Source organism: Lissotriton vulgaris, chromosome 1_2 (assembly GCF_964263255.1).
Source record: "Lissotriton vulgaris chromosome 1_2, aLisVul1.2, whole genome shotgun sequence".
Classification (NCBI taxonomy): domain Eukaryota; kingdom Metazoa; phylum Chordata; class Amphibia; order Caudata; family Salamandridae; genus Lissotriton; species Lissotriton vulgaris.
This window is the reverse complement of record NC_141686.1, coordinates 357,135,283-357,152,552: the sequence shown is the minus strand read 5'-3', so window position 1 is coordinate 357,152,552 and position 17,270 is coordinate 357,135,283. Positions and strand designations below refer to the sequence as shown.

General features: G+C 52.2%; 2 protein-coding genes across 2 annotated transcripts in view; one reads left to right on the top strand and one right to left on the bottom strand.

The window, feature by feature from the left end:
- The window catches only part of LOC147736825 (uncharacterized), a 467,810-nt gene that overhangs the window by 237,992 nt on the left and 212,548 nt on the right, over positions 1–17,270 (bottom strand). The window lies entirely within an intron of this gene.
- Positions 1–17,270, top strand: part of LOC147736827 (uncharacterized) — a 39,797-nt gene that overhangs the window by 16,789 nt on the left and 5,738 nt on the right. Inside the window, exon 2 of the mRNA XM_086953514.1 lies at positions 3,859–3,984. Coding sequence (XP_086809640.1) covers positions 3,859–3,984 — 126 coding nt within the window. The remainder of the gene's footprint in view (positions 1–3,858; positions 3,985–17,270) is intronic.

Below are 17,270 nucleotides of genomic sequence, written 5' to 3'. Positions count from 1 at the left end.
CACATTCGGTCCATCACCTGTTTTGTTTGCAAATACCGCCATAAGTGCACTGGGGATGCTCAGACGTGGGTCCCAGGCACTCCACACCACTGGAGTCAAGCTAGCCGGGCTGATGAGAGGTGTTACCTCGAAACCGTTCCGGTCCTCGGATGCTTGATTCCGTTCTGGGGAGGACATGGCTTTTGTAGTTCGGACTGGACTGTTCCCATGGGGCACAGGGTCAGAGCTGATTTGCATATCGCCATTGTCTAACCCAGGGTGGTGTGGAGTGCAAAAAAACGATGGATTTGGGCCCAGATCTTTGGACTGGGGTGAATGTGTGACATTGATCCACATTCGGTCCATCACCTGTTTTGTTTGCAAATACCGCCATAGGTGCGCTGGGGATGCTCAGACGTGGGTCCCAGGCACTCCACACCACTGGAGTCAAGCTAGCCGGGCTGATGAGAGGTGTTACCTCGAAACCGGTCCGGTCCTTGGATGCTTGATTCCGTTCTGGGGAGGACATGGCTTTTGTAGTTCGGACTGGACTGTTCCCATGGGGCACAGGGTCAGAGCTGATTTGCATATCGCCATTGTCTAACCCAGGGTGGTGTGGAGTGCAAAAAAACGATGGATTCGGGCCCAGATCTTTGGACTGGGGTGAATGTGTGACATTGATCCACATTCGGTCCATCACCTGTTTTGTTTGCAAATACCGCCATAAGTGCGCTGGGGATGCTCAGACGTGGGGCCCAGGCACTCCACACCACTGGAGTCAAGCTAGCCGGGCTGATCAGAGGTGTTACCTCGAAACCGGTCCGGTCCTCGGATGCTTGATTCCGTTCTGGGGAGGACATGGCTTTTGTAGTTCGGACTGGACTGTTCCCATGGGGCACAGGGTCAGAGCTGATCTGCATATCGCCATTGTCTAACCCAGGGTGGTGTGGAGTGCAAAAAAACGATGGATTTGGGCCCAGATCTTTGGACTGGGGTGAATGTGTGACATTGATCCACATTCGGTCCATCACCTGTTTTGTTTGCAAATACCGCTATAAGTGCGCTGGGGATGCTCAGACGTGGGTCCCAGGCACTCCACACCACTGGAGTCAAGCTAGCCGGGCTGATCAGAGGTGTTACCTCGAAACTGGTCCGGTCCTCGGATGCTTGATTCCGTTCTGGGGAGGACATGGCTTTTGTAGTTCGGACTGGACTGTTCCCATGGGGCACAGGGTCAGAGCTGATTTGCATATCGCCATTGTCTAACCCAGGGTGGTGTTGAGTGCAAAAAAACGATGGATTTGGGCCCAGATCTTTGTACTGGGGTGAATGTGTGACATTGATCCACATTCGGTCCATCACCTGTTTTGTTTGCAAATACCGCCATAAGTGCGCTGGGGATGCTCAGACGTGGGTCCCAGGCACTCCACACCACTGGAGTCTAGCTAGCTGGGCTGATGAGAGGTGTTACCTCGAAACCGGTCCGGTCCTCGGATGCTTGATTCCGTTCTGGGGAGGACATGGCTTTTGTAGTTCGGACTGGACTGTTCCCATGGGGCACAGGGTCAGAGCTGATTTGCATATCGCCATTGTCTAACCCAGGGTGGTGTGGAGTGCAAAAAAACGAAGGATTTGGGCCCAGATATTTGGACTGGGGTGAATGTGTGACATTGATCCACATTCTGTCCATCACCTGTTTTGTTTGCATATAAATAAAAGCAACATTTTTTAAATATCATAAAAGCAGTGTTGTGAGGAAAACATCAACGGCGTCAGAGGGGTGCCGGGGTCTGGAGTAGTGCTGTGGGAGGAGTCAGGGGGAGGCACTGGGACCCCACTGCAAGAAAATTAGGCAAAAGGAAGTTTAATTGCACAAGTAAACAGAACACTTAAGGAGCAAAGACACAGCCCAATCAAAAAAATAGTTCTGTCGAAGTATAAATAACCTGAACAGTAAGAACATGTGAAAGAGTGCCAGTCCTCATGGGAGGATACAACATTCTAAAAGCAGGGACTATTAAGTGAATTCACCAATGAAAAGACAGCATTTCTAAAGGACAGCAATAGGAACCAGTGAAAAAGATCCCTTACCCTAGATACTGCCTGTCTCGAAGAGACAGCGAAAGCGCGGCCTAGGCGAGACCTAAAAACAGGATGAAGTATCCTCTGCTGTAATTATAAACATATTACAAGTCACCAAGGAATTCCCTTGTGAAACATGAATGAGGCTGAAGGGCAAGTGGTTTTGCAAGATAATGGAACTCAGAGGTCACTTGAGTTATGAGACATGGATAGTACATGTCTTTATTTTCACAAAACAGATTACATTAATAATAGTTTGAAATTTCTTGCAAACACATTTAATCAGTTTGATGTACTTCGGTGTCAGTTGGTTTTGGCTCCCCTGCTTTGAACTCTACCGGTGCAATATATACAGATTATCTGGTAGAAAGGGGTGTGACGAGCTGTCTTCCATTCAATTATTTAAACAAATTTTAAGTGTTTTGCTTTCCACCCTGTCGGCTGCTGTTACTGCTGGGTAGGGGCGTAATTCGGTGTTTGTCAGGCCTCCAACTATGATTCAAACTTCTGCTCAAACCCACCCCAGAAAGAGTATAATTTTCACCCCAGCGACTGATGTGTTTGTGTTTCTGGGACTTTTTACAATCTGGGTACCTCTGTCTTACTAGAGAGGGTGAGGGATGTGGCGGCCGCTGGTTTAAAGACGAGTGGGTGAATCTGCATCGGAAAAACATATCCAATCCCTCCAATCTAACTCCTCAGCTGACACCCATACAACAAATCACATAAACTAAAGATACAAACCAAGATCAGGCTGCAATAAACAATAACGTCAATCTGATTGAACACTGGATGCATCACAACATCACGGCAGACACTTATTGACTGTAACTCATGCCACGCTTAGGAGGTGAGAGATGAGTGTATCAGTCCATCGTTCAGGAGGAAGAGAAGCGTGTACTTTTAGGAGTCTGCTTCATAGCCTAGATGCCCATGAAGACCTGGGACGCTTTTTTAAATGTGGTGCATTTTCCTTGTTAGTGCCGGGCGCAGTTTTTAAAAGGTGTGCCAGGTGCAACCCGGGAAAGTGTGCCTTCTTATGTTCAATGCGCTGCCCTCCGGGGCAGCTGCAAACTCTGCCCTGGGGGCTGCGCATTCAAGTGAAATACAGCGCAGCTTTGAAGCAGCCGCCCTGTGTTTCACTGGACAGGCAGCAACCCGCCTACACTTGCAGGTGGGTGCAGTGAGTGACTGCATCTGCCTGCAAGGGGATGTCTGGGGGGTCCATAAAACCCCCCTTTCCACCCTCCAGAGGGCTTCTCTCTGAAGGTGCACTGACAGTGCACTACCTTTTGGGTGTCTTTAGCTGTCATAGCGCCTCCTCCAGACACCTTCTTTGCCTCCGCGCCCGTGTCTATAATCATATGCGGGCTCAGAGCCAAAGAGATTCCCTCATTTGCAAGAAGCCACGCCCCCATGCAAATGAGGGAACGTCCTCTGGTGATTGCACTGGCGCTATGTGTGCGTCAGCGCTATCTGTATTACAGAAAGGGCCGCACAAACTTCTGCGGCCATTCCTGTGATGCCAACGTGCCACAGGAGCGTGCAAAGCCGGCGCGCATGCCCGTTGAGCCCCCAGGGCACTTTTCATTATACGGCACCTGCACGGATACACTTATGGGAGCTGTGTAAAGAGTTCCTTTTCCCTTCATTCTTTACTCATCAAGTTAGAGTTGTATGTTCCAGTTGTGCAGAGTATTGGGGCTTTATGCAGTCAGTCAGCAGATTTCACACTCATGCAGACAGTACATTGAAATGTAAATGTTGTAATTATTTTTTGGTTTGAATTCATTTTAGGCTATGGGACGATAACAAATATAATTTCGGTCGTCATTAAAGAGGAGGAGGAGGAGGAGGAGGAGGAGAGCCATCCCACTACCTATCCGAAGCCAGAGGAAACACAAAACGTCAGTTGTGCTTCAGGTAAGAAATGATGCTTTCCTACATAGAATCACGCGAAGGCTGACAGCTCCAGCTGGGATTACAGTGACACATGCCTCCAGTAAGGGTCTGCCTATCCTCACCTCTGGTATTAGGGGAAGACATGCACCAACCGAGCACCTGGCCATCTACACTTACGGGGTCGTATTATGGAAAGTGACTCAGGGGCACAATGAACATGGTTGCCCACTTTACGTGCCCTGGGGCACTTCGGTATTACTGAAGGGGCCACAGACGCTTGTGCTGCCCTTTTTGTAATACAGATAGTGCTTGCACCAATATAGTGCCAATGCTATCACAGAGTGTGTTCTCTCATTTGCATGGGACGCGGGCGCACAGGCAAAGAAGCTGTCAGGAGTTGTGCTGACAGTGCGCCTCCTGAGAGCAGGCCTCTGGAGGGGGGAATGGGCGCCATGGACTCCTAGGGGTCCCCTTGTTGGCCGGTGCAGTCACTCACTGCACCCACCTGCAAGGGGATCTCTTTCTACTTTTAAAAGTGCAGACTTGGGTCTGTCACATGCCCAACATGGGTCTGACTCAGAACTGGCATGGGCCTGTTTCATCATTCTGTTGCAAATCTGACATGGGTCTCTCACATGACTGTCATGGATCTGTCACATGTCTGTCTCACTTGGGAGTATCATATAACTGTCCCTCATGTGATTGTCACATGATGCCTTGACATTCGTCTATCACATGTCTGCCACAGTTATCATATTACTGTCCAACATGAGTGTCTCATACCACTGCCCAATGTTGTACATCTGTCACCTCCTGCACTGACTCCTCCCCCTTCACCCCAAACACAGCAGCACAGCAAGATCCAGACCCCAGGACACTTGGTACACGAACACTCAGACAGATGAATCACCACTGCAAACAACTGGAGAGCAAACGGAGAACGAGCCAGGACAATGCAGACAAGAGCACCGTCCAAATCCACCTTCAGACAAGTCCACCAAAGGAACTAGACCACCAAACGTGCCGCTCCGGTGGATCGCATCAATACCAGCACCAACAGAAGCAAAGAAATGTTCACCGTAGTGAAGGATTTGACCTCACAGGCGGCTGCCTTCAACTCAATCACCCCTTCACAGGACCTCTGCAACACTTGTTCAGTTCTTCAGCAACAAAATCACCACTATCTACAGCAACTTCAACCCTCAAATGTACCAGACAGACCTCTCCAAAGGCCTCCTGATCTTATCCAAATAACTTCTGCTCGCCATCACCCCATAAGAACTGCTCCCACCGTGAAGTCAATCAACTCAGGAGCCCCATCAGAACCCTGCCCCTACCACACCATCTCCAGAGTACTGCAATCCATCAGCACCATGCTCACACTCATTCTGAATGCTTCCTCCTCTTCCACAACCTTCCCAGATGCTTGGAAATAGGCACTGGTTCTCCCATTGCTGATGGAACCCCCCACTGCCCCGTCAATGCTTACCAACTGAAGACCAATCTCTCTGCTACCGTTCCCGCCCAAGATCTTAGAGAAAATCATCAACAAACTCCCCACTGAATACCTCAATGACTACAAACTTCTCAATCAATCAATCAAGCATTTATAATGCACGCTACATACCCGTGAGGATCTCAAGGTGCTGAGGGGGGGGGGCTACAACTGATCGAAGAGCCAGGTCTTGAGAAGTTTTCTGAAGGCTAGCAGGTCCTGGGTCTGTCGTAGGCTGGCAGGGAGATCGTTCCAGGTCTTGGCGGCGAGGTAGGAGAAGGATCTGCCGCCGGCGGTGGTGTAGGAAGGTAGATTTTCCGACTTAGTTGACCTGGGACCCTGCTATTCAGGGCCCCAGGCCTACTGCTCTCTCTGTAAAATGGATTCCCTGTACCTTAGGTACATAACCAATTGGTACTGGGCCACCTTATCAGACCCTGTAACTCAGGGCATAGGTGTACCTAGGGCCTACCAGGGGCTGCAGCATGTATTATGCCACCCTTGGCTGGCCATCTAAATCTGACACAACTGGCTGCACGACAGCTGGGGCAAGGTGGTGTAATCACCCATTGCTTTAGATATAGTATACCTATATCTAACCCTAAAATGGACACACAGATTCCTATCAGTCACTCCTATGGCAGGCCTTGACAATCCTGAAGGCAGAGTGCTTGGAATCGTGTGAGATGGTGCTCTGGCATGAGCTGAGCCCGTTTGCAGCTTGCGGAACCAAGCCCTAATAGCTGTTCCATGATAACGCATACCATATACTCTTAAGTGCATTATAATCCTTGCGGTTATATGCTATCTCTGGTATCGCTTTATCAAAACATGTCGAATAAGGTGTCATACGAATTGGAATACTAAGCCCTCGCCAATTCTGGCGACGGGGTTAGCATTCCACCCTTCTAGAGGGACACGACATGTATGTAACTGTGAACCCCGGTTAAAGTTAACTCAAGCCTCAGCATCACAAAATGTATGCTGCCACCACAGACACAAGTCTGACCCCCTGCAGCTGGGAGTCCTTCCAGCGAGGGGAGCTTGGACAAAGGGTTTCCTGTCAGGGGCGGTGCTAGCACCATCCCAGACAGGGTTTTGTGTATCCTGGGTAGGCAGGGCTTTAGAAGAAGGTGACTGCAAGTGGCACCCCGGTGCTCACTATGCATCTGCCGGCTAGAACCAGTTCCAGGGGCACACCAGCCCCTGAGCTGGGGAAAGTCCGGCATGGGAGAGGGGTGTAACCACCCCCCTTCCTGGTCCCACCCATGGGCAGGACCTAGTCGCGTGCCAGCCCCTTTTCCTAGTATAAAGATAGGAGCGGGCCCCCTTCCAAATGAGATCATCTTTGAATCCTGAAACTACTTTCTACGAAGGGAACTCTCGACTTCTTCTCAAGATTTCTCCCTTGTGACTAAGGAGTAGTCACCCTGCACCCGCAGGCACCATCCAAGAACACTGCGGTTTGCTGCACGTCCTTCCTCCTGAATCCGACTGACCAGCACGACGAGACCCGGCTTCCCTGGCACCTCTGACCTCTACCCTCATCGTCAGCTCAGCTGAGATCCGTGGGTGCGACGAGACCTCGAGGGACCGGCCATCTTCAAGACAGCACGACGCTTGCTCACCACGACCGCCGAGGGATCCTCGAGTGAGTGCTTTGGGGTCCGAGAAGCCCCAACCCTGAGCAGCTCCAGCACCGAAGTTCAGCCCTCCAGCATCCACCAGATCTGCGTGGGGCCCTTCTGCTTTTTGCTGCTCACCGCGTTGTCTGGCTACTAGCCCGCTGGCTTGTGGCCTTCCCGACGACGAACAACGACATCAACACTGGTGGTCTGGTTGCTCCAGACTGGCCCTTGCTCCCCTCCAAAAGAGGAGCACCCCGGACCCTCCTGGTCCACTCCAGACGCCATTTTAAGTCCACCGCGTGGGCTTGCATTTGCCAAGACTTGTTGCCCCAATCCTGGGTCCAGCGACGTCGACAGCAGATACCATCGTGGGACAGCTTGCACCTCCATCCTGGTCGCCGACAACGCCTCCTGGTCCGTGATACTGCAGAGCCCAGCGTCGCCCACTCACCTGGTAGAGGTGACTTCGTCCGGTGCCATCCTGGTGCCCAGCTAATCACTGGCTAGTGATTCAGAACTTGGTCCCCTCTGCTTACAGGTGTCTTCCATCTTCAATCCAGGCTTGGATCACTTCGAACTTCTTCACTGGTCGCCTCCACCAACTTCTTCTTTCAGGCTCCTGGTTCGTCAACGAGGGTTTCCGACGACACTTGAACCCTATGCAGCCGCAGCCCCTGGGCTAGGTAAACCGAGTACCCCGGTGCTCCAGCGTAGAACAACTCTCTAAGTGCCTAGATCCACTTTAGTTTTTGACCTACCTAGTCGGGTTCGCCCGAGAACACTAACTTTGCATTTACTAGTATCCATAGACTTTGTCCCGCATCCCGCGTGAGAGTGCACACTCTGCACCCGAGTCCCCTAGGCCTCCTGCTAGTAATCTGAAGGTTCAGTAGTCCAGTCCTAGCGATTCCAAACCCTATGAGATTAGTACTTACCTGCTAGTAATTTCGCATTCCACTTTTATAGTATATGGTTTTTCGTGCCCCTCGGGCATTTGTGTAAATTGTGCAACTTATAGTATTTTCGTAAGAGTTTTGTTGTGTGCTTAGTACCCTGTCCTCATAAAGAGTACAGGGCTGTTGTGATCTAAATAAATACACTGTTTATTTTCATAACACTTGTGTGGTGTCCTTTCACTTGGTGTTCAAGGGGTATATGTGATGGTATAACAGCTGGCTTAACACGCCCTCTAGAGTTTAGCCCGAAGACTGCTTGTATCCATGCTACTAGGATAGCTGGTCTATAAGGTTGACTTACAACCAATCATCAATAAGGGTTGTTTGGACTGATACAAAGTGCTCACTAGAATAGTGAACATTATATATCAGGCCAACTTCTCACATTGGTGGCAGCAGTGGGATTTGAGCTTGCTGTTGTTTTACCACACGTATCCTAAGAATATCATTGTGAAAGATCACATAAGTATTAAGGTACATATAACTTAGCTTAGAATACTCTGAGTTCTACTGAACCAGCTGTTGTAGTTCAACAGGGCCTAGCACACCCTGACTACAACTCTTAGCAAGGGATCAGTAGGCAAACAAATAGTGTAGGTAGGTGCATCACTTACACCACACTAGAAGCATGTCTAACCACGGAGAGTCTTCAGAGACCCCTCTTGTGGTTGTGGACCCTCCACAGGTCCCTTCCAGATATGCTGCTCTTAGCTTCCAGGAGATGAGACAGATCTGTACATCCAGGAAGCTAAAACAGGGTTCTAACCCTACCATTCCTTTTCTGATTGGTCTCTTAGAGACTTATGATGCCAGGAGGACTGCCAACACAGATCCTTCTCATCCAGATGGGAATATGCCCCCCTTAGAGGGAACCACTGGTGACCCTGACCGCCACCTCCAGGCAGCAGATGATGCTGAGGAGGAGGAGGAAGATGAGTTATCAGGGGATGAGGCAGACAAGGGACAGGTAGAAGTCAGGAGACTCACCAGGTCCAACTTAAGTAGGCATGAGAATGGATTTGGGGGACCGCCAGGGCCACTCTCAGCCAGACTTAACATTGGGAGTGGACGAGTTAGGTCTCTATCCAGAGGCTCTAACAGATCTATTCGAACCAATGGCTCTCAGACCTCTTCTCATAGAGGGATGGCATCCCCTAAGAGGAGAGAGCATGAAGCTAAGATGAGGGAAGCCAATCTGAGGATTGAAAGGGAAGAACTTGCCCTGGCCAAAGAGAGGCTTGCCTTTGCTAGAGAGCAAAAATTGTGTGGGCTAGAGCCCACTGGTGGCAGCATTCTCCCAAGAGTAAAAGACAGGAGTTTAGACACTAGACACCTGAGTAAGATAGTGCCCCCTTTAAACAAGGGGATGACATCCACAAATGGATGACTGCTTTGGAGAGGGCCTGCACTGTACAGTGTGTCCCCCAGAGTCAGTGGGCAGCTATCTTGTGGCTCTCCTTTTAAGGCAAAGGTAGAGATAAGCTCCTCACTACTAGAGTTGAGGATGCTAACAATTACCAAGTCCTGAAGAATACACTGGTTGATGGGTTTGGTTTAACCACTGAACAGTACAGGTTGATGTTCAGAGATACCCAGAAAACTCAGTCTCAGGATTGGACTGACTTTGTTGATTGTGCCACTAAGGCTTTTGAAGGCTGGCTACGGGGAAGTAAGGTTACTGATTTCAAAGGATTGTACAATCTAATTATGAGAGCAAATCTTAAGTAATTGTCAGAACCAGTTATTACACCAGCACCTGGTAGACTCTGATCTGACCTCTCCACAAGAATTGGGTAAGAGGGCAGACAAATGGGTCAGAACCAGGGTCAGGCCTAAGAACCAGGGTGGTGACCAAAAGAAGGAATCAACCAAGCCTCAAGAGAAGGGTGGGAATAAATCTTCTGATCAAACCACAGAGCCCCAAAATTCCTCTGAAAAGGGTGGGTCCCAAACTTCTCCCAAAACCCAAAAGAAACCTTATTGTCATACCTGCAAACAGGTAGGCCATTATAAAAGTGACAGCAGTTGTCCCAAGGCCAACAACAAGAAGGAGAACTTACCCCCAGGTACTACTCCCAGACCTCCTGTTACCACTAGTGGTAATCCCCCAGGTGGTGGGAGTGCCCCCAAGAATGTGGTGGGCATTACTTTGGGAAACCAGGTGGATTATGGCCTAGCCAGATCCCCTGACACAACTCTTGTCTGTGAGACTGGCATGGGGTTTGCCAACTTCACTACTGGTACCCACATTTTGGGAAAGTATAGACAAGAGCCCTTTATCAATGGTCAGCAAGTTGAGGCATACAGAGACACAGGGGCCAGCATCACCATGGTGATTGACCATCTGGTCCCCTCTGCTCAACTGACCCCTGGTTTCATTTATCAGGTGACGGACGTTCATGGAGTGAAAAGAAGGCATCCCATGGCAGAAGTCGAGCTCAGCTGGGATAATGTCACAGGGCCCATGAGAGTGGCAGTGACAGACACCCTACCTGTAGATTGCTTACTGGGGAATGACCTGGAACTCTCAGCATGGGCTGAGGTGGAGCAAGAAACCCACTCCAGGATGAAAGGCCTACCCAGAAAGGTTAGTGGGGCAGTAATAGCTACAGCCCCAGTCCATCACCATTCCTCCCTGAAAAGGTTGGAAGAGCAGTGGTAGCCACTGCCCAGGCTCAGACAGACTTTCCTGAACAGGATAGGAGGGCTGTGACAGTCACAGCCCAAATACAAACTGAGTGCCCTCCTGAAAAGGTTGGTAAGGCAGTAATGGTCTCAGCCTCTACTCAAACAGGTAGTGGGGTTGTGAAGCCTGAAACAATGGATCACTCCACCCAAACTGAGAGCATTGAGGAGGAAGAAAAGTCTTCCCCCTCCCAGAGACTAGGTGAGAGCCAGCCTCCTCAGGGAACTGACTCTACCCCTGGTGAAGGAACTGCCCCAGAGGTAGTCAGGCCTAGCCTGGCAGAGCCCCTGATGGCAGTGGACCTTTCCCAGGTGGGACCCAGTCTGGAGCAGGTAGCCTGCACCTCTCTACCCTGCCTCAATCAGCCTAGGGCTGTAAAGGTCAGGGAGGCCAGTGGTGGACCCCAAAGGGCCCCCTGTCCAAAGGAACTCCCCAATCAACAGATTAGGATCACTGAAGCTAGTAGACCTAGCCAAGGGAAAATAAAACAGACTCCTGAGGGATCCCCCTTAAAAGTAGTTAGGGACCTCCCACAGCTGGACACTGTTGGGCACAGCCAAACATGGGGCCTAAAAACCCCTAACCTGACCTGTCCCTCCAGTAAGCCAAACAGAGGGACTCAGCCTCCAGCTTTAGGTAGCCAGAGGTTGACCCTGAGAGCTAATAGCAACTCAGTCATGGAAAGAAAGGCAGATTTGGTGAGTAGTGATTGGAGGAAGTTGAGCCCAAAAGTAGTGGAGCCTCACTTCAGTACTCATCCCAGCACCAGCCTTTTTCTTTGCCAAAACACCCCACAGGTAGTGATTCCCTATGGTGGAGACCCTCAGATACCCTTAGGGTGAAGGATTGCTTAGTGGACCATGATACAGGGGGTAACCATGCCAGTGCATTTACCACCTCATATGGCCACTCAGGCAATATAGGCTTACCTGGTCAAGGATAGCCTTATCTCCTTTCGTTTGGGGGGGGGGGGGGGGGGTTGTGTAGGAAGGTGGATACCTGACTATGGTTGCCCCCAACTTTTTGCCTGGTGTTTTGCTGGTTTTCCGACTTAGTTGACCTGGGACCCTGCTATTCAGAGCCCCAGGCCTACTGCTCTCTCTGTAAAATGGATTCCCTGTACCTTAGGTACATAACCAATTGGTACTGGGCCACCTTATCAGACCCTGTAACTCAGGGCATAGGTGTACCCAGGGCCTACCAGGGGCTGCAGCATGTATTATGCCACCCTTGGCTGGCCATCCAAATCTGACACAACTGGCTGCACGACAGCTGGGGCAAGGTGGTGTAATCACCCTTTGCTTTAGATATAGTATACCTATATCTAACCCTAAAATGGACACACAGATTCCTATCAGTCACTCCTATGGCAGGCCTTGACAATCCTGAAGGCAGAGTGCTTGGAATCGTGTGAGATGGTGCTCTGGCATGAGCTGAGCCCGTTTGCAGCTTGCGGAACCAAGTCCTAATAGCTGTTCCATGATAACGCATACCATATACTCTTAGGTGCATTATAATCCTCGGGGTTATATGCTATCTCTGGTATCGCTTTATCAAAACATGTCGAGTAAGGTGTCATACGAATTGGAATACTAACCCCTCGCCAATTCTGGCGACGGGGTTAGCATTCCACCCTTCTAGAGGGACACGACATGTATGTAACTGTGAACCCCGGTTAAAGTTAACTCAAGCCTCAGCATCACAAAATGGATGCTGTCACCACAGACACAAGTCTGACCCCCTGCAGCTGGGAGTCCTTCCAGCGAGGGGAGCTTGGACAAAGGGTTTCCTGTCAGGGGCGGTCCTAGCACCATCCCAGACAGGGTTTTGTGTATCCTGGGTAGGCAGGGCTTTAGAGGAAGGTGACTGCAAATGGCACCCCGGTGCTCACTATGCATCTGCCGGCTAGAACCAGTTCCAGGGGCACACCAGCCCCTGAGCTGGGGAAAGTCCGGCATGGGAGAGGGGTGTAACCACCCCCCTTCCTGGTCCCACCCATGGGCAGGACCTAGTCGCGTGCCAGCCCCTTTTCCTAGTATAAAGATAGGAGCGGGCCCCCTTCCAAATGAGATCATCTTTGAATCCTGAAACTACTTTCTACGAAAGGAACTCTCGACTTCTTCTCAAGATTTCTCCCTTGTGACTAAGGAGTAGTCACCCTGCACCCGCAGGCACCATCCAAGAACACTGCGGTTTGCTGCATGTCCTTCCTCCGGAATCCGACTGACCAGCACGACGAGACCCGGCTTCCCTGGCACCACTGACTTCTACCCACATCGTCAGCTCAGCTGAGATCCGTGGGTGCGACGAGACCTCGAGGGACTGGCCATCTTCAAGACTGCACGACGCTTGCCCAGCACGACCGCCGAGGGATCCTCAAGTGAGTGCTTTGGGGTCCGAGAAGCCCCAACCCTGAGCAGCTCCAGCACCGAAGTTCAGCCCTCCAGCATCCACCAGATCTGCGTGGGGCCCTTCTGCTTTTTGCTGCTCACCGCGTATTCTGGCTACTAGCCCGCTGGCTTGTGGCCTTCCCGACGACGAACGACATCAACACTGCTGGTCTGGTTGCTCCAGACTGGCCCTTGCTCCCCTCCAAAAGAGGAGCACCCCGGACCCTCCTGGTCCACTCCAGACGCCATTTTAATTCCACCGCGTGGGCTTGCATTTGCCAAGACTTGTTGCCCCAATCCTGGGTCCAGCGAAGTCGACAGCAGATACCATCATGGGACAGCTCGCACCTCCATCCTGGTCTCCGACAACGCCTCCTGGTCCGTGAGACTGCAGAGCCCAGCGTCGCCCACTCACCTGGTCGAGGTGACTTTGTCCGGTGCCATCCTGGTGCCCAGCTAATCACTGGCTAGTGATTCAGAACTTGGTCCCCTCTGCTTACAGGTGTCTTCCATCTTCGATCCAGGCTTGGAATACTTCGAACTTCTTCACTGGTCGCCTGCCAGCAACTTCTTCTTTCAGGCTCCTGGTTCGTCAACGAGGGTTTCCGACGACACTTGAACCCTATGCAGCCGCAGCCCCTGGGCTAGGTAAACCGAGTACCCCGGTGCTCCAGCGTGGAACAACTCTCCAAGTGCCTGGATCCACTTTCGTTTTTGACCTACCTAGTCGGGTTCGCCCGAGAACACTAACTTTGCATTTACTAGTATCCATAGACTTTGTCCCGCATCCCGCGTGAGAGTGCACACTATGCACCCGAGTCCCCTAGGCCTCCTGCTAGTAATCTGAAGGTTCAGTAGTCCAGTCCTAGCGATTCCAAAGCCTATTAGTACAGTACTTACCTGCTAGTAATTTCGCATTCCACTTTTATAGTACATAGTTTTTCGTGCCCCTCGGGCATTTGTGTAAATTGTGCAACTTATAGTATTTTCGTAAGAGTTTTGTTGTGTGCTTAGTACCCTGTCCTCATAAAGAGTACAGGGTTGTTGGATCTAAATAAATACACTGTTTATTTTCATAACACTTGTGTGGTGTCCTTTCACTTGGTGTTCAAGGGGTATATGTGATGGTATAACAGCTGGCTTAACACGCCTTCTAGAGTTTAGCCCGAAGACTGCACGTATCCATGCTACTAGGATAGCTGGTCTATAAGGTTGACTTACAACCAATCATCAATAAGGGTTGTTTGGACTGATACAAAGTGCTCACTAGAATAGTGAACATTATATATCAGGCCAACTTCTCACAGGTGGTTTTCCGGATACGAGGAACTGTGGCGAGGGCGAGTGTGGCAGAGCGGAGGTTGCGGGTGGGGGTGTGGAAGCTGAGCCGGTTGTTGAGGTATGATGGTCCGGTGTTGTGTAGCTCTTTGTGTGCGAGGATGAGGAGTTTGAAGGTGATCCTCTTGTTGACTGGGAGCCAGTGCAGGCCTCTCAGGTGGGGTGCGATATGGCTGCGCCGGGGGACGTCGAGGATCAGTAGTCCTGAGGCGTTCTGGATTCGTTGTAGTGGTCTCAGGAGCTTGGCTGTTGTTCCTGAGTAGAGGGCGTTTCCGTAGTCGAGTCTGTTGGTGATGAGGGCCTGGGTGACGGTTTTTCTCGTGTCGAGAGGGATCCACTTGAAAATCCTGCAGAGCATTCGGTGGGTGTTGAAGCAGGACGCAGAGACGGCGTTGACTTGCTTGGTCATGGAGAGGGAGGAGTCGAGGATGAAGCCCAGGTTGTGTGCATGGTCGGTGGGTTCCAGGGGTGTGCCTAGCGATGTGGGCCACCAGCAGTTGTCCCAGACTGATGGGGTGGGTCCGAGGATGTGGACCTCTGGTTTGTCTGAATTCAGCTTCAGTCTGCTGTCCTTCATCCAGTCGGCGATGGCCTTCATTCCTCTGTGGAGGTTGGCTTTGGCGGTGTTGTGGTCTTCAGTGAGGGATATGATCAGCTGGGTGTCGTTGGCTTAGGAGATTATGTTGAGGCTGTGTTGTCGTGCGACGTGGGCGAGTGGAGCCATGCAGATATTGAACAGCGTCGGGCTGAGGTAGGATCCCTGTGGGACGCCGCAGATGATCTCGGTGGTTTTTGAGCGGAAGGGAGGGAGGCGGACACTCTGGGTTCTGCCGGAGAGGAAGGATGTGGTCCAGGCCAGGGCTTTCTCTTGAATTCCGGCATCATGAAGGCTGGCTGATAGGGTGCGGTGGCAGACCGTGTCGAAGGCAGCTGATAGGTCCAGGAGGATGAGGGCGGCTGTTTCTCCTTTGTCCATCAGGATCCTGATGTTGTTGGTGGCGGCGATGAGGGCGGTCTGAATGCTGTGGTTGCTGCGGAAGCCAGATTGGGATGGGTCCAGGACGTTGTTGTCTTCGAGGTAACGGGTCAGCTGTTTGTTGACAATCTTCTCTGTCACTTTTGCCGGGACGGGAGCAGGGAGATGGGCCGGAAGTTCTTGAGGTCCTTGGGGTCCGCCATGGGTTTCTTCAGAAGGGCGTTGATCTCGGTGTGCTTCCAGCTAACCGGGAAGGTTGCTGTCTCAAAGGAGCTGTTGATTGTTTTTCGGAGGTGGGGTGCGATGGTTGTGCTGGCTTTGTTGAAGACGTGGTGAGGGCAGGGGTCGGATGGGGATCCGGAGTGGATGGAGTTCATGGTTTTGATGGTGTCTTCGTCGCTGACGTGAGTCCAGGCGGTCAGGCGCATGTACGGGTGGTGATCGCAGGGGTAGTGGAATCGGTGGTGGGTGTGGGGGTGTTGGAGTTGATTAGTAGTGGAGGTCTTGAGAGGGGCGAGGGTGTTGGCGCAGTCGCTGATCCATTGTTTGAGGTTGGCCGCGGCGGTGTCTGGGTTGGTGGGGTCGGCGGGTGGTCTCAGGGCGAGGGTGGTAGTCAGTTGGTTCTTGGTGACCTTGCCCCAGCAGCGGCGTGGTATCTGTTGGGTGCGGTGGTGTGTGGTGGGTTTCCTGAAGGTGAAGTGGACGCATCTGTGGTCGGTCCAGGTGGGTTCGGTGGTGCGGTTGAAAGAGACCTGGGGGCTTGTGGAGAAGATGGGATCTAGTGTGTGTCCAGCGGCGTGGGTGGGTGTCGTTACGAGTTGTTTAAGTCCGAGGTTGGCGAGGTTGTCGATCAGGGCGGTGGAGTTGGCGTTGTTGTTGTTCTCGAGGTGGAAGTTCAGGTCCCCGAGGAGAATGTAGTCTGTGGAGGCGAGGGCGTGGGTGCTGACGAGGTCGGCGATGGTGTCGCAGAACTGTGGTCGTGGTCCGGGTGGTCTGTAGACGAGAGTCCCTCTGAAGGTGGTGTTGGGGTCGGTGTGGATCTGGAAGTGCATGTGCTCGGCGGTGGTGAGGGTGTCGTCGGTGCTGGTTGAGACTCTGAGGGTGTCCTTGTGGATGATGGCGATTCCCCCTCCAACTCCGTTGGTGCGGTCTCTGCGGGAGATCTTGTAGCCCTGTGGGATGGCTATGGCGATGTCTGGGGCTGAGGTGGCGTTCAGCCAGGTCTCCGTCAGGAAGGCGACGTCGGGGGCAGTGGAGTCTAGGTGGTCCCAGAGTTCGATGGCTTGCTTGCGAGTGAAGCGGGTGTTGAGGAGGATGCATCGGAGGTGGTTGGGTTCTCTGGTTGATGGTTAGGCGGGCCGGATGCTGGTGTATCTGCAGTTCCGGCAGGTGAAGGACCCTTGGGTGCGCTTGGGGTGGCCTGGTAGCAGGGGTGGTCTCGTCCGGTGTTGCGTGCGTGGAGGGTGCTGGAGTCGTACTGCAGTCTGGTGTTGCGGGGGTGCAGGGTCCAGGGGTTCTGGCGCTGGGCACGGTCCAGGCAGGGACGGACGCAGACGGGCTTGCCTTTGGCGCGCCTTCGGTGCTCCAGCGGCGCACCCGCTTTGCGTGTTCCGCTGCGCGTCTGCGTGGCGCCCTCCATAAGAAGCGAAGTGGGAGGGAGGAGCAGCTGGAAGGCGCGAGCGGGGCGGCCAATGGGCGAGGGCACGGGGCACAGAAGGAAAGAGGGGGCGGGGCCACATGGGAGCAGCGGCGGGGAGCGGGGGGGCACAGAGGGCAAGGGCACAAAGGAACGGCAATCAAAGGAACAGTAATAAACAGCCAGTATGGGGAAAAAACAG